This window comes from Saccostrea echinata, unplaced genomic scaffold (genome assembly GCF_033153115.1).
Source record: "Saccostrea echinata isolate AGI-Se365-2 ecotype Australia unplaced genomic scaffold, CSIRO_AGI_Sech_v1 ptg000025l, whole genome shotgun sequence".
NCBI lineage: Eukaryota > Metazoa > Mollusca > Bivalvia > Ostreida > Ostreidae > Saccostrea > Saccostrea echinata.
In genome coordinates, this window is record NW_026889774.1 from 18,322,540 (window position 1) to 18,347,798 (window position 25,259).

General features: G+C 34.0%; 1 protein-coding gene and 1 long non-coding RNA gene across 3 annotated transcripts in view; one reads left to right on the top strand and one right to left on the bottom strand.

Moving 5' to 3' along the window:
• LOC133192086 (uncharacterized) overlaps window positions 1-25,259 on the top strand; it is a 427,629-nt gene that overhangs the window by 305,885 nt on the left and 96,485 nt on the right. The gene's annotated exons all lie outside the window — the stretch shown is intronic.
• Window positions 5,023-24,041, bottom strand: LOC133192355 (cilia- and flagella-associated protein 44-like). The gene is made up of 38 exons (XM_061328370.1): window positions 24,026-24,041; window positions 22,330-22,977; window positions 21,439-21,480; window positions 21,260-21,309; window positions 20,522-20,972; window positions 19,982-20,126; window positions 19,638-19,800; window positions 19,332-19,471; window positions 18,616-18,795; window positions 17,968-18,247; window positions 17,694-17,855; window positions 17,408-17,555; window positions 17,200-17,294; window positions 16,798-17,001; window positions 16,562-16,672; window positions 15,830-15,982; window positions 15,586-15,712; window positions 15,169-15,272; window positions 14,929-15,077; window positions 14,553-14,829; window positions 14,345-14,397; window positions 14,094-14,256; window positions 13,872-14,002; window positions 13,500-13,690; window positions 13,130-13,296; window positions 12,460-12,648; window positions 11,141-11,325; window positions 10,653-10,788; window positions 10,443-10,567; window positions 9,790-9,918; window positions 9,587-9,701; window positions 9,250-9,436; window positions 8,022-8,140; window positions 7,715-7,891; window positions 7,355-7,551; window positions 6,824-7,049; window positions 6,039-6,173; window positions 5,023-5,785 (listed from the first exon to the last, which is right to left on the bottom strand). The coding sequence occupies exons 1-38, from the start codon at window positions 24,039-24,041 to the stop codon at window positions 5,585-5,587; spliced, it is 6,471 nt and encodes a 2,156-aa protein (XP_061184354.1). The 3' UTR covers window positions 5,023-5,584.

A 25,259-nucleotide genomic window follows, 5' to 3' on the forward strand; every position in this document is an offset into this window, starting at 1 on the left:
GTATTTTGACACATTTTATTTTGGGATCCATTTCAACCATTCTGTTGATTTTTTGTGAAAATTGAATTGTACATTTTCTCTTAAAAGGACTTGGAAGTGTAGCATATTTACATGTGAATTTTCAATTCCGGGGTAATGTATGTTCTATTTTAACATCACATTTTACCAGGTACTCAAATTTACCGGTATCAGCATATTTTACTGAATTTTAGTAGCAAAAAGGTTGTCTTTATAAACAGCATCACAAAAGCTTGCATTTGATCAATTGATACAGTAGTATTTAAATAAGGCACATTCTCTAGTCGAATGTCTGATTTCACAATTTTCTAACAGGGGTCTGATAGGCCATATTTCAAACAATGTGGGTAAAAATTGTGCAGTTAAATTTCTTTCATATTACATAGAGATCTTGTATCCTAGAACAAAATATCAAGGTTTCAAAAAAATTGTATTTGAGGAAAATTTTGGCCTATCCATTGTGTACTACCTTAACTTATTGGAAGTCTTTCCCGCTGGAGGTGGGAAGCTGGGGCAGTGTGCTATTGAATACACTATAAGAACGATCACTGTAGATTTTTAAAGGACATATTAGAAAGAAATGCTAATGAAATATCTTGATAAATGTTTGGTGCACCATGCTAGTATTCTTGTGTTGCATTTTTGGCTCACCTGAGCCAAAGGCTCAAGTGAGCTTTTCTGATCAAAATTTGTCCTTTGTTGTGGTTGTTTTAAACTTTTCACATTTTCATCTTCTTCACCAGAGCCACTGGGCCACTTTCAATCAAACTTGGCACAAAGTATCCTTGGGTGAAGGGAATTCAAGTTTGTTCAAATGAAGGGTCACTCCCTCTTCCTAGGGGAGATAATTAAGAATTAGTGAAAATTTGATGTTATCTTTTAAAAATCTCATAAAGAACCACTAGGCCAAAAAAGTTGAAACTTACGTGAAACCTTCTTTACATAGTGTAGATTTATTGTTCAAATCATGACCCCCAGGCGTAAGGTGGGGCCACAATGGGGGATTAAATATTTACATAGGAATACATAGGAAAAATCTTTGAAAATCTTAGTTGTTTAAGAATCATCAAACTTTGTAAGTTGATGCATCTTGAATCCTTGGAGTGTATCATCCAAAAAGTAGGTCACTGTGACCTACTTTTTGAATTTCTTGGCTATATTAAAATATTTCAGATACTAATTGGCTTAGAATCATCAAACTTTGTCAGTTGATGCATCTTGGGTACTTGGAATGTGTCAACTAAGAAGTAGGTCATGATGACCTACTTTTGGCATTTGAAGGTGATATCTAAATATTTTAAATAATAAGAGGCTTAAAATCATCAAACTTTGTCAGTTAATGCATCTTGGGATCTTGGAGCATGTTTACCAAAAAGTAGGTACTGTGACCTAATTTTGAAATTTCACTAGCTATATCTAAATATTTCAGATAATAAGAGGCTTAGAATCACCAAACTTTGTCAGTTTATGCATTTTGGGTCCTTGGGAGTATTTTTACCAAAAGTAGTCATGGTAACCTACTTTTGGAATTTCATGGCCATTTAAATATTTCAGATACTTATTGGCTTAGAATCATCAAACTTTGTCAGTTGATGCATCTTGGGTCATGAGAGTGTCTCAACTAAGAAGTAGGTCACAGTGATCTACTTTTAGAATTTCAAAGCTTTATCTAAATATATGAAATAAAAAGAGGCTTAGAATCATCAAATTTTGTCAGTTGCTGCATCTTGGGTTCCCTTAGTATGTTAACCATAAAGTAGGTCATGGTAACCTACTTTCAAAATTTCACAGCTATTTCTAAATATTTTGAATAATAAGAGGCTTAGAATCATTAAACTTTTTAGGTCACCTTAGTCACTCAGGTGACCTATTGCTATTCGTGCGTTAACTTTTGAACATTTTCAACTTCTTCTCTAGAACCACTCAACCTATTTCAACCAATTTTGGCTTATAGCATCTTTGGGTGAAGGGGAACAAAAATTGTGAATTTCATGGTCCCTGCCCCCCTGGGGCCCCAGGGGTGGGGCTAAAACCACCAAAATTGATGCAATCTTTAAAAATCTTCTTCTTTACTTCTGGACATCAAGCAGTCAAACTGTTTACATGATTGTAATAAGCATTGGGCCCTCTACCTAAATTGTGAAATTCATGGCACCAGGATCAGGGGTTCTGGTGCTAGGGTGGGGCTATATAGATCATATAGTGAAAGTGCATATTTCTTTGAAAATCTTCTTCTCTTCTCCTGGGTATTATTTAAACAAACTAAGTGCACAGTTATGACAAGCAATGATGCCTTTTCCAAAATTGTGAAATTCATGGCCCCAGGGTCAGGGGTTCTGGTGTAAGGGCGGGGCTCTATTGATTACATAGTGAAAATGCATTAATTCTTTGAAAATCTTCTTCTCTGCTCCTGGGTATTATTTAAACAACTAAGTGCATGATAATAGTGCACAAGGATGATTTTTCCAAAATTGTGAAATTCATGACCCCAGGGTTAGGGGTTCTGGTGGTAGGGCAGGGCTCTATTGATTATATAGTGAAAATGTATTAATTCTTTGAAAATCTTCTTCTCTGCTCCTGGATATTATATAAACAAACTAAGTGCATGGTTATGATAAGCATTGATGCCTTTTTCAAAATTGTGAATTTCATGGCCCCTGGGTCAGGGGTTCTGGTGGTAGGGCAGGGCTCTATTGATTATATAGTGAAAATGTATTAATTCTTTGAAAATCTTCTTCTCTGCTCCTGGGTATTATTTAAACAAACTAAGTGCATAGTAATGGTGCACAAGGATACTTTTTCCAAAATTGTGAAATTCATGGTCCCAGGGTCAGGGGTTCTGGTGCTAGGGCGGGGCTATATAGATCATATAGTGAAAGTGCATTATTTCTTTGAAAAATCTTCTTCTCTACTCCTGGGTATAATTGAAACAAATTGAATACATAGTTATGATAAGCAAGGGAGACTCTACCAAAATTTTGAAATTCATGGCCCCAGGGTCGGGGGTTCTGGTGTTAGGGCGGGGCTATATAGATCATATAGTGAAAGTGCATTATTTCTTTGAAAAATCTTCTTCTCTACTCCTGGGTATTATTGAAACAAATTGAATACATAGTTATGATAAGCAAGGGAGACTCTACCAAAATTGTGAAATTCATGGTCCCAGGGTCAGGGGTTCTGGTGCTAGGGCGGGGCTATATAGATCATATATTGAAAGTGCATTATTTCTTTGAAAATCTTCTTCTCTACTCCTGGGTATTATTGAAACAAATTGAATACATAGTTATGATAAGCAAGGGTTACTCTACCAAAATTGTGAAAGTCATGGCCCCAAGGTCAGGGTTCTGGTGCTAGGGGGAAGGGGGGGGGGGGCTCTATTGACAATATAGTGAATCTGTAGTAAAAATGCATTATTTTTTTTTTGGAAAATCTTCTTTGCACTTGGTCATATCAGAGGCAAAAAGAGTAAAAGTTTTAATAAAGATTTTTGAACATCTGGACCATTTGGTCAAGTGTTCTGGTCCTGGCCAGGGCTCTATTAATTTGTATTCAACTGAGAGGAGTTATTCCCCTTTGCCATTTACTTTTGATAATTAATCACTGTAAATAATGTACTTGAAAGGTTAATAGAATAGGAGAATTATGCAAGATTTTTTATTGTATAATACATAAAGTACTTTTATAGTTTAAATGATTAGGTAGACTTGTAGGTAATAGATAAATAAAAAATGAGACAAAAATAACTTGTCTAATTCAATGTTCATCAAAGACCAACAGAGTCCAATGTAAGAGATTTCATCAAGGAATTAAAATAGTACAGAATCACTGATAATTTGTTAATATACTGTATGGTGATAGTGATAAATGGGGAACAGATTAGAACCTAATTTATGAACTGTTAATGAAAACTAGACTAATTATTTTGTTGATCCTGATCACCCTATTTTTCTTGCTTTTGGGCAACAAAGCTTCACCTTTCAGTTCATTTTATACTCTATGGATCCTCTAAATTGTTGTATTATACTCAGGTGACCATTAAGGCCCTTGGGCCTCTTGTTTCAGTTGAAGCGTCTTGGGTCCCTGGAGTATTTCAACCAAAAAGTAGGTCAGTGTGAACTGTTTTTGGAATTTCAAACTTTTATCTACATATGTAGGACAAAAAGATTGATTGTTGTTTTATGTCCTGTTTGAGAATTTTTCACTCATATAGAGACATCACCATATACCAGTGGGCTTCAAATTTAGATCTTTACTCAGCACTCAGGGCCATTAAGCAGTGATGATTCTTTATTGTGCCAAAGCGCACTGTGACTCAGGCATCGGTTTTTAAGGTCTCATCTGTAGGACCTGAACTTTCTTTTCAAAGTGGGATACCAAAAGACTTAAAAAGAAATAATAGGGTTGTACAATTTATCAGAAGAGTGATTCTAGGCCTTGGGCCTCTTGTTGAAGATGTGAACAAAAGTTCAAATAATTTAGCCTACAGCTTACAAGAATAAATGAATATCATCCATATATCACTATTGTCTTAAGTGTGTAACTTACTACTTGTGGTAGTTTGGGCTAACTTGACCATGGATATTGGTCTGAATGACTAAGTGGTTAGAGCACCAGACTATTCAGGGTCCTGGGTTTGATCTAAGTTCAGTCATAAATTCTCTCCTTTCCTGTAACATTTGGTAATGTTGACTACCCCTGGACCTGCAGGTGAAAGTCTTGCCTATGGAATCTGGATTGTGAGTCTCTGAGGGCAAAGACATTTACCTGTTAAGTAGGGAGGAATGTGATAGTTTGGGCTAAATGGACTTAGATAGCTCAGTGGCTGAACACTTGACTAGTGATGAAGAGTTCCTGTTGGATTCCCAGTCAAGTCATAAATTCCCTACTTTCCTGATACAAACTTGAATGAATCTCTTTCTGAAAATTAGGCTCTCTCATTAATTTTAACAAAAGCTTGACATAGTAAAAGTGGTATGACCTATTTATTCAATAAATCAAGCACACTTGTTCATGTAGTACATTTCTTGTATTTAAGTTTTTTGACATAATTATCATAATTAAAAAGAAAATATAAATAACACAGTCAATATCACAGTGAATATGTCCTCCATAGGTAAAAAGAGAGGATAATTAGGACGGAAATCAGATTTACAAAAAAACAAATCTCAGCTCCACTGGGACAAAGCTTCAGGTATTTAATTTTGTCAGTAAGACATATAAATCTAAATCAATATTTGCAAAGCATCCAATAATTTGATAAAAATGAAGTACTTTATAGTGGGTTATTTTGGTAGGCTACTAATTTTGGTTAGTTGTCACTATGAGAACATATATTCTAATCATGTTACATATGTTCAGTGAAATGGATTGATATTGAGAATTTATCAAAAATATGCAACCCAATTTGTTTCTGGTTACTTTTTCAACTAAATCAGCAAAATTAACTACCTGCCAAAATAAGCTGCTACTCTGTACTGGTGATTCATAATAAAATCGACACTTATTTGTGACATTTAAATTACATGTATTTCAAATATTGATGTTCAAAATGCAAGTCTTTCTTTAATTAATTACTTATTGTTCTCATATTGGGGGGACTTTGGGGGAGTGGGGGTTGTGCAGGGGGCAAAATATGCCCTCCTTTCCGGGATAGGAGCATGATCTCCTCCTTCAAAGCGTCAATTTCCTGGGCCTGGAGCTGAACCAGCTGTATTAACCTCTGTCTTTCCCTGATGTCAGCCTTTCTAGCACCTGTGTATTCCTGACCCTGTGGAAAAAGTATGCATGTTAAATTTATTTCTATATTAATATTAAAATACTTGAGATTTTTCAAATCTAGAAAGAAAGAGTGGTTATTGAAATTCCCAGTTTCAAAGAAGAATTGGGTTGGTATGAATAGATGTAAAGGGAGTATGATAAATTTCTCTCATTCTATAAAGTCAAAGAGACTTTTTTTTAGTCTCTTGGTTCTTTCAAAGAAAACTGTATAAAAAAATGAATAATGAAAAGCAGACACTCACAGAATTCTTCTGTCTGGAGTCCAGCTCTGATTCATAAGATTTCTTTTCATTCAGTAATAGACAAAGTTGATCCAGTCTATTTGTATTATCACGGATGAGTGCTGTGATTTTAGCTTTCTTCTCGGCTATTTTTTCCTATAAAAGAAATTTTGCTGATTATTTATAATGACTAAGTTGGAAACATGCATAATTAAAGCTCATTACTATATTAAATGTCCTGTTGTTTGCATTGTTTATCAGTTGCTTAGTGATTTAAAGCATCTTCTTGGAAAACTGCATGTTCATCAGAATTTTGATTCCAGCAGAGCTTATTTTTGGTTTTTCTTCCATGACTGTGCATTTGAGTATTATTATAATCTATATTAATTGTATTTAAGATCATAAAATTACACCAATATTCTCTGAACACTACATCTACCAGGCATTCTGTTTGCTTATTTTTTTAATAAAGAAAATGAGATACAATTAGTTACAGAGATAAATAAACAATGTTAGATTTTTTTTCTGGGGTTCACTTTTATAACTGTTTTACAGTAAAACACGCTTAAAGCCAACATTTATTGTAATGAATTTATGCTTACAGTGAAGTGATTTTCATTTCCCTCAGTTTTAAAAGGTATTGTGAACTTAAACAATATAACAAAATGTGTTTATAATGAAGCTATAAATGTATTTACTGTATGTCTTAAAGTTAACACATACTTTATGTGTAAGATCACAAGATAATGGAAGTTTGTAGTCCATTTTTTGATGTATTTTTGACATGTATCAAACGTCATACTTACATCCCATACTTCTAATTCCTCTGCACATTGAATTTCGGTCAAACGTAACTTTTCCTTCAGTTCCTCAATTTGCCTATTTACAGTAATTGTCTCCAATTTTTCTAAATCAACAATCCTACCAAACTTAGCAATCATCATTTCATTGGTGCGTTCCTCCATTTCTGAAATTTTGCTGTCAAACACTTTCCTGTCCTTAATGAGCTGAACATGTTTCCTTCTTGATTCCCTACAAAAGAATTGAAAGTTATTTATTTGTGTGAAAACAATTCTTTTTTTTTTTTTAGACTTACTCTCATTGTCCAAGTTATGTATTTTCTTCATGCCCAGTGCAAGGAAAATTTGTTTTTCTCACTTTCATTGTACTAGATGCCATAAAGACAAATATTATAGAAGTAAAAATTACTGATGGAAATTTAATCACTTCATTTCCTTTTTCAAGTTTCCATCATTTCTGCTTTACCTTTTTTTTTTACATAATCTATAATAATTAAACTAATTTTCCAGTATTTTACAAAATATACAAGTACTGACTTCATGTGTTTCTTCTGCATGTGCTTTTCATGCTCCAGTTCCTTGATTCTTTGCTGAAGTCTGGTGACACCATGTGACTCAAACACCAGTGTCTGGGAAAGATCCTGGGGGAGGATGCCATTTATCATGTACTGTATCTGATGGAGCTTCAGAGTCACCACCACATCCAACTCGTTCAATTTCTGCTGCTTCTCCAGCTATAGATGGAATAATATCTTTATTTGTCAGGGTCATGCCAATATGTTGGTATGGTACACATACTGAACACATGCAAACATTGCAGGATTTGTTACAGAAACCTTGATATTAAGTAAGAAACTTTGACCATAAACAGCACCAATTCTGTTTTATAGATTGTACCTGGAAGGCCTCAAGGTCATTTTGGGCAGCTTTCAGAGCACTGTCCACTACTTTCAGCTTCTTATTGTTGCTGTCAGTTTCTTTCCGTAAAGCTTCATTATTCTTCTTCTCTTCTTGTAGAGCTTCCTCAATGTCCAATTTCTTCTCCCTCAGTTGACAAGTATTATCATAGATATTCTGTCAAAATATTAATCAAAAATATTCAAGTTTCTTGGATACTTTCCACAGTTAACAGCTGGTTGGTAGCTATAGGTAATAAATTACCTGTATCTCGACAGAATACCAGACAACATTGAGATTGTATTACCTGATCACAGCCTGGGGGACAAATGTCAAGGTCATATCCTCCTTCTTCCTCAGACTCTTCATCATCTTCATCCCAGTCAGACTCATCATCAGAATCTTCATCACTGTCTTCATCAGAACCTACAGAAAATCATATCAGAGTTTACAATTTCTATTTTCAAAAGAAAAGACTCATTACAAAACAAAATCAAGCAAGAGGCCCATGGGCCACAATGCTTATCTAAGTCACCTTGGCCCTCCTATTCTTCATCAAAAGATTTTTTTAAAAATATTTTCCAAATTTTATTCACATGAAAATTATGGCCCCATCCTAGCCCAAAAAGTCATGACATTACTTAACTCAAATCAACACATCTTTGGGATGCTTCAATTTCATTATGACTAATACGACCTTATTGTTTGGCAAGAGTAAACATGTATTAAGTAAAATTTACTTCCTGATTTAAACCATTATCTGAAAAATAAATTGAATCTTCACAACTTTCGATTACAGACTAATCGATGCCCTGTTGTTTTTGAAAAGAAGATTTTTATACATTTTTCCTATAAATTCCCATGTAAAACTTTAATCCCTATTGTATCCCCATCTTAACCCACAGGGCCATGACTTGAACAAACTTGATATGCACTACCTGAAGAGATTCGCATCTTAATATCACTAAATATATGGTCCTGTAAAAATATAAATTTAAAAATATTTTCCTATACATTTCCATGATAATCTCCTTTTGTGGCCCCACCCTATCCAATGGAACCATGATTTTAACGAACTTGTATTTGCACTACCTGAGAATGTTTGCATATTAATATCCCTAATCATGGCCCTGTTGTTATTGAAAAAATAAGATTTTTAAACATTTCCCCCCTCTATACTCCCATGTAAAATTTGATCCCCTATTGAGGCCCCATCCTACCCTAGGGAGCCATGATTTGAACTAACTTGAATCTGCACTATCTGATTATGATGGCATAGTCTCTAATAGTCCCAATCAGGGCCCTTTTGTTCTTGAAAAAAATTAAGGAACAATTAAAAATGAATCGTCATTGTAAAAATGAAATGTCGCTTATTTTAAACTTCGGTGACTGTAAACTAACTATTATTTGTCAGGAATCGAAAAAAATATTGTTGGTTCCTGACTTTTAATATATCTGGAGTAGACAGTTTCATTGTTTTTTTCTGTTGTTGTTGTTCAAATACAGTGAAAGATTAAAGTTAAACATAGGTGTACCCTCTCCATCCGTGACTTTCTTTTTGGACCTCTTGATTTTCTTCTTGAATACTTTGGTCAGGTAGTCAGTAAACTTGTTGTTTTCCCCTAGAGAAAGCTGGAACTGAGCATACAGTTGTTTCTCTCTCTCCTGTAACTTCTCAATCTCCTTTTTCTTCATATCCTGCTTTCCTTGCAGCTCAATTATCTAATGAGAATAAAATTACAATCAAGAATCTTAATATATATGTACTGTTGTCTTTATGGGCCACCTGTTGTAAGGAAGAAGGGATGACTTCCTGTATAAATTTAGAGCTGAGCCCAATAATCAATCATTAGATATGAGGATTATTCTGACCTTAGCCTGCATTTCCAGTTTCTCCTGTTGTTTCCCTGACACTTTGGCCTCCATTACGTCCTCTCTCTTCTCATACTCTTTCAGCAGAACAAATTCTTCAAATAGGGTTACCTGCCTGTTTATCAGAAATCAATCTCTAAAGTCAAACATTCTTATGATTGTCCACTAGTGATAACAAAATGTTTTTGCCATTGGAAACTTACCTTAAGTCAGCATTTTTCATCACTATATCTAGCCTGAACTTATCATGGCGTAACAGTCTAAGTTCAGCATCAAAGTTTAACAACAGCTCCTCAATTCTTCCCAGAAGTCGATCTTGCTCATATAGCATCCTGTCAAAAAGTACATATTTTAACCAGATCTAAAGACTAATATGTATAAATATGATCCGATCATAATATGATCCGATCTGACAATTTGTTGTGTTACAACTCATCATAACAATATTTCAATTAACAGCTTAACAACTAAAAGCCAGTATTCTAAAGACAATTTACCAGTATAGTGAAATGATTAATAATAAAGTTCACTCTTTTTGATACTGGCATCTGTCATTTTTACATTTACCATGATGCTTGCTTTAAAACATGCAATTTGATTGGTCATTAAAGAGTTAGTGATTAAACCTCCCAAAATTAATATATTCTGAGGTACGTACACCTCAGAAAAGATCATCTGGACCAATCAGAGAGCATCAAAATTCCTGATCATTTAACAAATAATATGAATGCCCTACAGATTTAAAGGGCACATAGAAACACACTAAAGTAATGAATGACTAGAATTATAAATGGCAGTGCGCAGATCCACCAAATGACACCTCTTGTAAAGACACTAAATTTGGTTTTTGACATACTTGATTTCCATGCTTTCCTTCATCTGTAATTCTAGTGGAGAAATCTCTATTTCCTCCAATTCTTCATCCTCCCCAGCCTTAGAATCACTCACTATTGTGCTTGGTTTAGGGGTCGGTGATCCTCCCTGGAAGAAGTGTTTGACATCTTAAATGACAGGAAATTCTCACTGTTTAATGTCACTTAGAATTTCTTTCACATGTATAAGTTACCTTGTCCTTAGCTGTGTCAGCAGTGTTTCCAAATCCCCCAAAACCTCCAAACCCACCACCTCCCTTGGCTTCTTTGGCTCTCACTTCCATCTCCTTCTTAAAAGCTAGCAAGGTGTCTCTGGTGTATTCTAATTTCCTGCAAAATAGGCATGTACCTGGTAAGTGAACAAGCAGTGTAAGTGAAATAATTACAGTCAAACATACAGTACAAATATACAGTCAAACCTCGTTATCTCCAACTCGGGTTTGTAAATAAAATAATAATAAAATAATTACAGTGCATAAATAGTGACAGACCTCATTATCTCAAACTTGATGGGACTAAGAAAATACTTTGAGTTTTCCAAGATTTGTGATATTCAGGGTAAATTACTTAAGGATTAAGCGGTTGAGACTTCCAAATCACTTTTACATATCCATGGTACTCAAGATATCAATGTTTGAGATACCAAAATTCAACTGTATATATTCTAAATTTGGTAACTTACTTCTCTGGCATTTCATCTGGGTACATTTTAGGGACTGGAGGAATAGGCTTGTGCTTTGATTTATCTAAGTTACTCTGAACCTCTCCAAGTTGAGCCACCAATTCACGGATTTCCTCAATCACACTCAGTTTCTTGTCTCTTATTTTTAGCAGACGTAGATTAAAATTATACTTGTGCTCATGTATCTAGTAAAAAAGGGAACCAAATTATTCAAAAGCATAAGTACTAATCCCACTAAAAATATATAGAGTATTCTTGGCTTATTTTTTTTTATGTTTATATTTAGCAGATGATTTGATAAATTCATTAGAAGTACATGTATTTTAAATCACATTTGATGAATACACATTTCTGAATCCAAGCAGGTATATTAAGGTTTGCTATAAGATATAACAGTGCATCCTAGGTAGTCACTTCTATAAACTATCAAGTTAACAACGTCCTGATGGAATACGATGTCAGGTCACTGCAAGTTTGAGCTTTCATGACAGGGGAGAGTGTTATAAACTTTTATTCCTTATTTTAAACTGTATGTAAAATTTTAGAACATTATTGCTAAATTCATAATTAAGTCTTAGTTGTAGCTGGGAATGCAATTATATTATTGAATACTTAATTTATATGTCTTAGTTGTACTTGTAAATGCAGTATTGAATACTTAAAACATTATTTTGTTTCATTATCAATTGAAATTCAGTGAATTGAATATGAAAACCAAAATAAACGTGGAAATTTTCCTTGTTTCAGGTGAGAGGTAGATGTTAATTATTGTGCTTAAACGAGACTGCTGTAGGTGATTAATAAGGATTAATTTTAGAAATCTTGTAGAAATCCATTAGAGGAGTATGTTCTCTAGCCAAAGACTGCTTGAAAAAAAATTGCAATTAGTTTCCCTTTCATTACAATCCAGAGTGGAAAATACTCTCAGATGTGTGGGTAAGTTAAACTTCTGATGAAAAGTTTTGCACACAAGTTATTCCAAGCACTTTTCAGTTTTACTAGAATAAGTTAAGTTCATTAATGTAACAAATAATAATTAACAATTGTGTCTATCAACTGTGTCGATGTAATTTATGTGTAACGCATGAAAAAATATAAGTGTCTGCCACGTGATCAGCCAACGCATGTGATATCACAAATGTGTTCTTATATAGCTGAGAGAATGCTCAATGCAATTTACAATATTTGTGTACACAGCTTACAAATTAAAATGTTAAAAGAGTTCGCAATGTTATGACATTTTTAGAATGCATTTCAAAGCCTCAAGAAGCCTCAACATAGTTGTACAGATATGCATTATTAGTGGTTAGTATACTCACTAAATCTTTAAGGATCAGTAATCTGCCCCTGGCTTTTTCCACATTCATTCTCAGATGATCAGGTACAACATAATCCTTGGCTGTTTTCAGTTTGAAGTCTCCCATGTTATCCTTGGCCTCTTTAATGGCTGCCAGATCTGCTGGATCCTCGTAATCATCATCAGGCTTTGTGTTGTACAACTCCTCCCACTGGAAACAAACACAAATTTAGATTAATACTTATACTGTATATTGTGTATAGCCATGTCTTTTGTTAATCTCATTTTTTCAGAATTAAAAATAGATAAGAGGCTTAACTTCTAACAAAATAACTAAAAAAAAAAAACAAAACAGAAAATTCCGAATGGTACTAAACATTTAATTGGCCTGTAAATTACAACCACCTTGGATAAATTATATACTGTATGTTAAATCTTTATTTAGTTCCTGCTTAAACGAGGCAGGTATATAAATGTATTAAAATTTGTAAGGATAACTGTTTCCATCAATCTGACAAAATCATATACTGTATATACATGTTAAACCTATATTTAGTTCCTGCTTAAAGGAGGCAGGTATATAAATGTATTCAAATCTGTTACTGTTTCCATCAATCTCACAAACTTAAGTTTTGAATGGATGAAATTTAAGCAAATTGATTACTAGACAACCCTAATAAATGTATACTGACCTGGGCCCTTCTTGCTGCCCGCTTTTGCTTCTTCTCTTCCACTTTATATAGGGCTTTGTTTATCCTCTCCCCCATACTGCCCTTCAGGGTGGTGGTCACTTTGGCCCCTGTCTGGTCTCCAGGCTTCCCACCACTTCCAGCATGCTCGTCTGAGTGTGACAGTTTACCTAAAAAAATCATTCATTCAAAATAAGTACAAAAAATATTTGCAGTGTTCATAATAGTTCAATATTTAAGATAAAAAAGGAAAGCCTTGATATGCATAAACAATGTTCACTTCTTTACATGCACTTTTGTGAAGAATAAAGGGACAGACATATTGGCACACCTTACCATACATTTCACTTCTGCTGAGTAGAACAAGACTTACCCCCTAAGAGGTCACGTGTTGGATCTCTAGTTATGTCATCTTTCACCATGGTCATTGTTTTTCTTCTCTCAAACTCAGCCTTCATTTGGTAAAAGTCATCAGACAGCTTTGCTGCCCTAAAGCTTGCAACTTCATGTGGTGTTTTGAATGCTTTTACAACTATTCTTTCACATTCAACCACATCTTTGTACCTAAAAGACAGATAATTTGATTAAAAATTTAGTTTTCAGTACAAATTTCTATGTAACAGTTCTTCACTTAATAGTATAATCAAATTAAATACAAAAGTTTATATCAGAGTCTCCAGATCAATTGAAAATGTTTACTGCAACCCAGAAGCAGATCAGATGACCTTTAAATCAGTGTATTCACCTTTTCCTCAGCTTTTCCAATGCTACCCTTTGTTTTTCTGCCTCCCACGCCAATTCCTTTCTGACTAAATCAATTCGATCATTCTTTTGCTTTTCCAATTCAAGTTTGATTTCTCTATCCAATTCAAATTCCTGCACAACAATGTAAGTGTACATGAATATTATAATGATTAACTGATATCAGTTGTCATTACAAAACACTTTGTATAACCCTGGCACTTGCCTCCTTTTTCAGTTGCAGATGAACAGGAAGTCCTTCGTTTTGTTCCAGTATGCTCTTGAACTGTCGCCTTAGCTTTGCAATCTGGCGACGCACCTCCTTCTTCTTTTCATCTGCGATTTTCATCATTTTATCATGTTCTGCCTTTTGTTTTGCATCTTCAATACTGAAAAATGATTAGATTTTATGATATAAACTTATTTTTCCATACATTCCATATCATATAAAAAAAAATTGAGACATAAATATTTTACCTGTAAGCATTTGGATCTTCAATATCATCAACACTGATTTGTTCTCCAGATTTCTGAAATTACAAAAAGATGTTCATTTTTTGTTCTGCAAAAAAAAAAGTTGACAAATTCTTGATCCTCTTTATTATTTTGTCCAAGTGGGCAAGAAATTCAATTTACAACACAGATATAGCATGTCTGCACTTGTTTGATGTTGTAATACACTGACCTTTGCGGAGGGCAGTTTGGCTTTAGCCTCCGCCACCTTCTGGTCCACCTTTTCTTGGTCCATTATGTCATACAGGAAAAAGTTCCCATCAGCTCCCACAGACACCAGCATTTTCTCATCTGGACTTACTCCTAGTCTCACAATATGTCCATAGTTATTGTCATGAAAGTTTAACTTCCAATGGGGACCAAATGCATCCATACTGAATTCCTTCTCTAAACCCTGAATTCTTATGCCACCGTCTTCCATACCAAACAAAATCTGTCGTCCATTACCACTATAAAGAAAAATTCAACTAGACATTATAGACCACTTGCAGACTTTTTAATGTATACCTAACATAAACTTTGTGTATTGGTGCCTTTTTAATAAATACCTGTACTGCATAAATGTGACTGGAACATCATTGGAGTCTGTTACAGGAATGGATTGTAATGGCGCATCTTGGAGTTCTTCGGGTAACTTTGATCTCTCTTCTTCAGATGTAAACTTACATTCATATAGATATCCAGCATCAAACTCTCCCTGTTCCGAAATAGGACTAAAGTTCAATAACTGTTTAAAAAAAAACAACAACAAATAAAATTTAATATACGGACATCAAAGATAACCATACCATTGAAAGCCAGAATTTGCCTTCTTCTGAGTAGAAGCCTATCATTATGGGACTCGGTTCTGGTGGAATGTATGGCTTCCATTCTGGCTCAGGCTCCTTTACTTCTACAATAAAATAATAAAAATTAAGAATTTTTAAAAGGAATCTTTGGAAAATATTGTATGGAAGTTTGCAAGAATGCAAACAGAAGCATTCAATGGCTCTATAAAAGGTAATCAACTAAAAAAAAAATTGCATTTTCAACAAAATTTTTTTCATTACATTTATTTTTATGGCTTTGATTGTGTTGAATTTTACATCAAGGCAGCAATTGCCTTGGTCATTATATGGGTACTAATAAAAGTATCATTCACATATTTAATGTCCAATAATAGCAGGTACTATGATTTGTGAATGCTGAAGACTTTTATAACTTGCCTTCCTCTATATCTCCTTGTTCAGACTCCGTCTCTAGTCCTCTCTCTATTCTCTTCCTCCTCTCTTCCTCCTCCCTCTTCTTCCTTTCCTCCTCCTCAATTCTTTTCCTCTCAAGCTCTTCTTCATGCTGTGATGTTATAAATGATGGAATTATCCCACACACACATAGACTTTATCATTTTGGAATTGAATCTTGGGGAAAAAAAATCAATCTGGAATTTTTAAGCATCTTGATTGCACTTACACGTAATCGAGACTTCACACTTTTGAACTTATAGGACCTCATCGGTAACCCAGTAATATGGAAAGTTTTAGATGTATCAAATGTTGCACCATCTGGAGAATCAACTTCTAACACAAGACCATCTTCACAAAATACAAGGAGTGTGGATTTTTTCTGAAATTGAAAAAGAAAATTCATGTTTCTATACATGTACTGAAAAGATATTAAGCTTAATTTCTTTATGCCACCATCACAGTATACTAGAGATGCATGGATTTTGGATGATGTGCTACATTATTTGCTATATGAAAATTTTTAATGTTTGATTTCCTTTGTCTTGAATAAAATTATGAGGTGATATCGATTTTGAATGCTGGGTCTTGACAACAGTAATCTTCCACTGATATGCAATCCTGTGTTAAATAATTATAGGCTGTATGTGGTTGATTATGAGTGACAAAACAAGGGACTGGCAAATTGTCTCCTGCTTTTTTAATATATTCCATATATGAGGTACACTGAATACATTTATGATTATTTTTTAAAAAGTTCTTTTCACAAAATCGCAGTATATGGGGACATTATATGCTGCAAATGAGGAGAGACTGATTAGGTACTACACTTACAAACATCAATCTCAATCATCTAAAAACCTGAAAAACAAATCTGGCTGGTATAGTTTCCATTTAATAATTCTTGGATAACTGCTCTAAGTTTTATAATCCAGATTTGACAAAAAAAGAAAACACTCACAAAAGAGGAGGGAGACCACTGGACCTGTCGGACAGCTGCTGGGGTCTCTATAAATCCTATGGGTTCATAGGTTTTTCCAATACTCATGAAAAATATTGTGTTATCTGCACCCTTTAAAAGATATTAATTTTAATTATAGTCAGTAAATTTGAACATGAGAAGAGTAGAATTTCATGTGATTTTAATTAAATGTATCTTCTAAAATAGGTTGAAAAATCAAACTAAAAAACACTTACTCCTGAAGCAAGAATGTCTCCTTTGTCATTCACAGCAAGAGTAGTAACGGCCTTAGTATGGGGTTTGAAGACCTGATCGAGGTCAAGGTCAATGTCATGCTTGTGTTTTTTGGGAGCTTGATCTTCACTGGCCTTGGCAATAGTCATAATTCTGACCACACCATCACTGAATCCAGCAATGATAGTTTTTGCTTTAGGATCAACCTGAAAAATGTGTTAACTTCATGTGTAAGGTGAAAAGCAACATCACCATTGTTGAAATGATATTTACTGCATAATCTGTACAAATGAACATATCATAATAACAATATATACAGTATATATATAACTTGTCAAATTTCAACTATGTCAGCTGAGATATAATATAAGAGTACTACATGAAAAAGAAATCAATGAGCTTACAACTTGTGGAGCCCAGATCAGAGCAGTTCCAGCATCAGCAAACCTCTTCTCACACAGTTGTTTCTTCTGTAGAAAATCAAACACCCTCACCGTGTCTGCAAAATCAAAGCATCTGTGTATTAGTACTTGTGTTGCTATTTGCTACTGGCATAAAGAAATGTTAAATGACTTTTGTAGTTTATAAATGAGTAAAACCTGGCAGACTTACGATCAACACCAGTGGTGGCTACTAGATGAGTGAGGGGCGAAACATCACATCCTGTGATGGCTCCAGCATGGTAGGAGAAGAGTTTGTCTGGAGCTTGGGAGGTGTGTGAAAAAGTCAGATCCAATTTCCATATACCTCCATTGGCATCCTACAAGGAATAATTTCAGAAAACATTTTTAAATAATAATCATTTCAGAATCTTATGATGAAAATGGAGTCTCTCTAATATTCTTCTCCTATCTTTCCTTTTTTATTTATACTTTTTAAAAAAAAAAAAAAGACCTACCTGTGCATACCATACAGTGACTTCGTTTTCTGCATCAGTGGACTTCAGTATAGACTTCAGATGGACATCATGACCGACACGGAGCTCATTCATTGGCTCCATTTCAAAAAGTCCTGATTCATCTGCAACATCAGCAGTGTCCACACTCTCAAAGTCCCAGACCTGGAAAGCATGGCAAATATAATAAACGTGTCACTTATCTATAACATCTGATTTTAGTACTCCTTTTTATACATTTAACTTTTAAATATAAACAATATAAGATTAAATATACCCTTATAAATCCATCCATCCCAACAGTCATTAGCTCCCCTTCATCTAAAAGGATTTGTTGGATGGATCCATGATGACACATTTTTTTTCCTTTGCGTCCGATCTCTACTTTGATTAAGCCACCTTCCCAGAGTAGCATGTTACCAGATTCTGTTCCAGACAACACTTTTCCATCAGGAAGTTCAACATAACCTTCTATGTCAGAAATTTCAGTTTTCCCAAACTTTCCCAACTCCCCTTGAAGTTTTAAACCTGTGAAAGTGTCTGCCATTTTCCAGAATCTGTAACAACAAGTAACACAAAAAATAATGTCATCTCAATACTTAAATTTTGTAAATGTCATAAACTGTAGGTTTCATCGTGTGTATGTCTGGCATATTGTATCAAAACTCCAGCCACTTGGTTTGTTGCAAACTGCTGCATTGCCTGATTTAATAGGCATACAACTTTGAATCCAATAAACTTTATAACCAGCATATGTTAGGACTAAATTGCTACAGTTAATTATGTTCCTCATGTAGGGAAAACAATGTTAAATTTTACTCTTTTTCTTCTTAAGAAGATATTATTCTTTATTTCTATTTTCTTCATTTGTGCACCAAAGTTTTATTTATATACTTTATAATAATATGATCAAAGTGAATCTTGCCTGATATGTCCAGTACCAGCTGTGGTCAGCTGACCCTCCAGTTCTGTAGAGAAGGTCACACGGAACACTTCCTGTGAGAAGGCCTTTGACCTCAGCACTGTTTGCTCCTCCTTCCAGTCCCAGATAGTTAACATGTAGTCTGGGTCCCCTCCCACGGAGGCCAGTAAATCACCCTTAGGACTGGTCAAGAAAAGACAATATTCATACAACCTTTTTTGCACAGCAATTTCCACAGAAATTTGAGTCATAAAAACAAAATGTATTGAACGTTTCAGGGTTCGAAATTCACTATATACAACTCGCAAAACACGAGTTAGAATTCCCAAATTGCAAGTTAAAAATTAGGTAACTCGCAAAAACTTGCGAGTTGATTTTTTTTGCATTGAAACTGTAGCAAAATTATATAATATGACAGAACACAATGCTTTTGATTTAAATCAGTAATTTAACTAAAAGTCACACTGTAGTTGTATTTTATGTATTGTACAGAAGTTACTTTTTCCTTAAGTTACATGTATTTAATTCATATAAATTTAACTTTATATGAAAATTGCGAGTAGTCTTATAAAATTGCAAGTTCACTTTCTTGGTACTCGCAGATATTTGCGAGTTGTAATTTTAGGGAGTTTCTAACCCTGCGTTTACAGTAAAAAAAATTCTTTTTTCAGAACATGCTATTTCACTTATTTCTAAAAACACAAATGATTTATACTTACTTAAAGTCAACATATGAGTAGGATCGCTCTGTTCCACCTCTCAGCACTCGATGTAACTTTAGTGATGGATATTCAAAGATATTGATGTTTGGTGATGTCCCCTTTTCAGCAACAGCAAAATATTTCTTTGAAGGATGAACCTGTAAACAAAAATTATACTTATGGTAACTATTAAAGAATAAAATATAACTTTTGCAAGAGAACAAAATGATGCTACTGAACATTTTCTACCTTGTCAATCAGTGTTGGTCCTGCTCTGAGTCTTTATACACAGAAAGTAACAATGAAATGGCAGGTAATACTTACTGTGATGGCTCCAATACCTCCCCCGCTGGTACTGCGCAGGTATCTCTGTTCCTTTGTCTGCAGATCCAGAAGTAAAACATAGTTACCTGCTGCAAAACACACTGTTCTCTCATCCAAAAGATGGAGGTTGTGGCGCTTTGTGCAGTCATATCCAAATGAATGACTAGATACAGAAGACAAAAATATCACTTGTTACCATACACAGTTTATTATGATAAGAGGTGAAATTTATTCTTTTAAAATGAAATTTCAGTCTTGAATTACATTTTCATTAAAGGTGCTTTTCACATTTTTCAATCTTTTGAGATATTTGTTTCAATTTTCACAGAAATCGATTATCATACGCTAGATTTAAGTAGTCCTTGGGTAAGCCTGAGTCCTGAGTGATTTGTGGCTGGGAAATTAACTCTTCATAGTTATAGAAAAAATCATCAGGAATCTTCTTTTTTTCTTCTTCTTCCTTTTTAGTTTTTTTCTCTCCTTCCTCATCTATTAAGAAAACATATACAATGCTTTTATATTGAACCTTTAGTTATGCCCCCCCTCCCCCCCCCCCCCCCCCCCAATACTGTATTCATGAAATAAAGAATGAGCAAAAAACTGATTAATTACTGACACTTTTTCCAAGGTAATATGATACTTACAGGCCCTTTTGACAAAAATTTAATTGATCTGCATAAAGTGACATATCTTAAATTGTAAGAGAATTAAAAAGTATTCCTCAGACTGGACCACAACTCTAGGTATTAATTTCTTTTCATGATTCCATTTACTCACCAATGTTTTGCATTTCTTCTACTCCTTAGTTTCCCGCTTGATCCCCATGCCTCAATCTATCCCCTAGCTAACTATTTACCTCTCACTTCCCTCTACTCAACACTTACCCTGCTCATCACCTTCTGTAGCATTTTGATTTGTATCTCCCTCTGCGCTCTCCTTGGCTTTATCTTCTGTTTTCTGGTCATCCTCCGGTTTGATTTGATCATCTGCTGCTTTTTCTTCCCCGTCTGCTTTGCTCTCTTCTGCTGGTTTATCTGTAGCTTGCTCCTCCGGTTTATTTGCAGAATCTTCTTCCTTGCTTCCTGATTCTTGTGGTGGTTTATCTTCATCCTTTTTTTCTCCCCCAGATTCCTCCTGTGCCTCCTTTTCACCTCCCTCTGTTTTTTCCTGACTTTCCTTTACCACATTCTCCTTTTCCCCCTCCTCTGTTTTTACTTGTGTGTCTTCTGGTTTTTCCTCTCCGGCCTTCTCTGGGGGAGCCTCAGAACCGGGCTCTTGCTCCTCCTTCACCTCCTCAGTTTTCTGGGCTTCTTCTTTTGAACTGTCATCTTTTGTCTGTTTAATCAACATAAAAATTTGAAAATAGAATCAATATATGTGCAGTAATGCAAAGGTTATCAGACACCTGTAAACATAAAATGAACTGTAGTTAAAAACAACTGAAGTTTTTAGTTGTTATTATATTTTTTGATTAGTTATTTGAATTAACAAAAAAAAAATCATTTCTAGCTTTAGACTTTTTTTTCTTTCTTTTTTGATAATATATAAAAAAATTGTCAAAATTATGAAATAAGCACGACTATATTAATAGTTTAGAGTACAATAAAAGATAAACTTTAAACCTGTTCTGTGGCCTGGACTGGAGGTTCCACTTTCTCATTTTCTTCAGGTTCTGTAAATTCAATTAAAATAAGTTGTCATTTATACATTATTAATCTGAAGGCAGTGGACAGTACAATACTGGACTGTTATAAGTCCACGGTAATTAGCTATATTAGACAGAAATAGAAGATAAGTTTACCTTTGTTTTCAGTTGGGGTATCCCCTTGGCCTCCTTCTTTATCTAGAAATATTATAATACAATACTGTGAATTATAAAAGACTGACAGAGTTTGATCAAATTAAATACATGTATTCCAATTATCAAAATGTCCCATTCCATCAACTTTTACAAAATCAATTTTACTATAACTAGCTCAAAAGAAATATCTCACTGATGTATAAGATAAACACATGAAATTTAAAGCATTTTTGTTCTAGTTATATGACAAAGGATTAGCATGGTTTTCAATACTAGTACTTGGAATTTTTTTCCATGACAAAGATTTTTTGTCAATAACAATGTATGATATAACATAATCGAAGTGCAATATACATATACCTTTATACATTTGATGAGATACATGTATAGAAAGTTGATATGCATTATGATAAACAAAAGCGATGCATGAGGCAATGTATTTCTTAACATAGATCATGCCTCAATCAAAATCATGCCATGCAAATTACATTAGATATAGATCAGATGTAAGCAAGTGTGGTACATTCTTCTCCCAGTTTTGTGACAATATAACCCAGAGAGATGTTCTTGGGATGCACATGCTTGAGACTTTAGTCTATATGTGAGGACAAGTTGTCTTCCTTCCATGCACTCTGCAATAAAATGCATTATTGCAGAACTTGTAGACTGTGCTAGGATATGCAGAAATATGATGTTTGTGTGCTGCAAAGCTAGAGAGACTGAGATTTGGGTCAAAGAGTAAAAATGGAATTCATGCAGTATTTTTCAACTTCAAAGTCAGGTGATACACTAGAACTGCATATAACAGATGTGTAAACTGGAAGCTTCATACACAGTGGAGCAGAGTGGGGCCTTTTCAGTAGAGTTTATAGGTTTTAATTTATATAATACCTCTTTGTACTATGTCATCATTTATGGTGTCATTGCTTTTGAGGTTTATATGCTCTTTTTTATTAGGAAATGCATAATTTTGATCTCTAATCTCTTGTACATTGAATTTGTCAAATTCATTCTTTTGGTCATTTGTTGTTTGTTTAGGAGATGAATCTTCACTTAAAAGAAATCTTCCTTGACAAGTTACATCTGCATTTGTCCGATCACTCCTCTCCTGTGTCATATCTTTATCATTCTCACCAAGTGACATCTCTTTTGACATATCAAGATCAGCATCATTATCACCCTTTACTGATTTCCTCATGTGAATTTCTGGCTTATTTTCTCTTGCTACATCAGATTTAGCTATCTGGGATACTTTTGCTTCAGAATCCTCATGTAAGGTTATTTTTCCTAATTCTCTTGGCCTCACTGATCTCTTTGTTAGCCCCACTTTCTGTCCCTCTGACTGGTGTGGTTTACTTTGAGGTTCTTTATTATTTTGCAGAGTGTCTTTATCTTTAGAGGTAAACAAAGGGGTTTTTATCTCTTGTTCATCATCCTTGTGCTTTAGCCTGTACCTTCTGAGAGCCTCCGCTTTCAGTTTGTGTGTGGCCCCCCGCAGTGAAAGTGTCTTTTTTCCATTTGGATGCGAGTCCTTTTTCTCTATTTATTAACATTACATAATTGTGAATCATAAAATTTATCATTGATATCAAGTCCATTTGCCCAAAAATGCATGTTCGCCAAAAATCTTGTTTGTAAATATAAACAAAACAAGCACGATTATCAGAAATGGCATAATATGTGGGGGGGGGGGGGGGGGATCTCAGAAATTAATCAAATTATTAATTTTATATTTTATCAATGGCATAATTATTTTTTCCTGAAATTTCCAAGGTTTTCTTTGAAATTATATAAAAATGACATTTCTAGATAATTGTAGACAAAATTTCAAAACCAGGAAAATCCTATTATTCTCACATGACCAAATAGCTGAACAAAAGGTAACAAAGTGCAGGGTCATCAGCTTTGACAAAGTAAGTTTTATTCTTGATCAAAACATGACAAATACAGTACTGTAGACTTGTATTAAGAAAACTGCTATAATGTAGACTCTTTACACAATTCAATCACTGTACTTACTTGGCCAATGGTGAAGCATTTCTGATTTCATATTTTGTCTAAAAATTTGTATATGATTCCTCTTTGTTTATAACAAACATGATGTAATTTTCGATTGCATTTTGCAAAATTTTGGAAAAAATAAAACACCACTAAAACATATACTAAATTCTATGACCGGGTGGTAAATTATTTACCACTACCAGTTGCATTTGAATGACCCTTTGTTTGAAAAAAAAAGCACACAAAATAAAAAATAGCTTCAAAATAGAATGCATATGGAAGTAAATTTCATGTAAAATACAACATCAAGCATATAAAATAAAATGTGTACAAGCAACAACGACATGAAATACAGATCTATACATGTATAAATCTATTTGTCAGTTTTTGTTCCATAACCTGATAACGTTAGATCTAGCTGAACTGTACTGACTGCAAATTACTTGCTTTTCCCTAACGACTTATTCCATTACGAGAATATATTTCTTAAGATTTCTACATATCCTTTATTTTTAAATCTATCAATCTGATGCTCTGTTAAATTGTAAAAAAACAAAAACAAAAAAAAAACTGGATATACACTTACTTTTTTCGTCGTCCATGTTCCCTTGTTGCTAAGAAGCACCGAATTGTTTTCACGTATTACGAACCCGATTTACGGTGTTTTCACAGGTATATAGATCTGATAGATTACGTGATCTCTGTTGTGTCGGAGAAACTGGAGATGAATTTCACTATATTTTTAACTGTAATTTTTTTTCAATGGTGAAAGAAGAATTTACATACATGAAAATATATTACTATCTCCTTTGCAGAGTTGTCGTTCGTTCCTCTCTCAGAATGTGGTAGAGTGTGAACTCTTATTTATTGGTTTTGCTAAATTCTGTAACATTACAGTATCTTTATTTCACTTGACTTGGTATTCTTTCCATCACCCTTAAAATAACATTGTATACATGTGTCTGTTAATTCTTTAATTGTTCATTCATTATCTTTTTTTTACTTCAGTTAATTTACACCCCCCACCCCACCACCAATAAATAAAATAAATTTAAAAAAAAATTTAAAAAAAAATTAAAAATTATTAAAAAAAAAATTCAAAGGGAACCATGGATGGGTTTCAAAGCCCCAATAGTTTTGAAGAAAGTTCATGTACATATATATATATATATATATATATATATACTTATCCCTCAAAGATTAAATTAACGTAATGAACTTTTTTGTGCCCCCACCCTAACTAAAATTGCTTCCTTCGGACCCGTTTCAACTATTTTTCTCCAGCTCAGGAGGGACAGACCAGAGACTTAATGCTATTTCAGGAATATGTATGACTCTTCCTACCAACTTAAGAGGGTTCCGCGTATTCTATATGGGTTGTGTGGGTCCAAAGTCACTTTTTAAGTTACCATTATGTACATTTTTAAAATAACTCCGAAAATTCCAAGGGGGGGGGGGTGTTCTGGACTCCCTCTAGATCCGCGCATGAATACAAACAATCTTGGGTGGTCGGGAGCATAATAAAATAAAAGAACTTAGAATCAAATATACACTAATCGGAAAGTCCTTTTGTGCCCCAACATATAACATTGTTTAAAAACGTCCGAAGAAAACAATGAAAGCGCTTACGTTTCAAGAAGAAGTGTTGCCTTTTAATTTTATTTTCATATTGATTAACGGACACTGTATTCGTTTTTTTTTTTGATATATATATATATATATATATATATATATATATATATATATATATATATATATATATATATATATATATATATATATATATATATATCTATCTATCTATCTATCTATCTATCTAT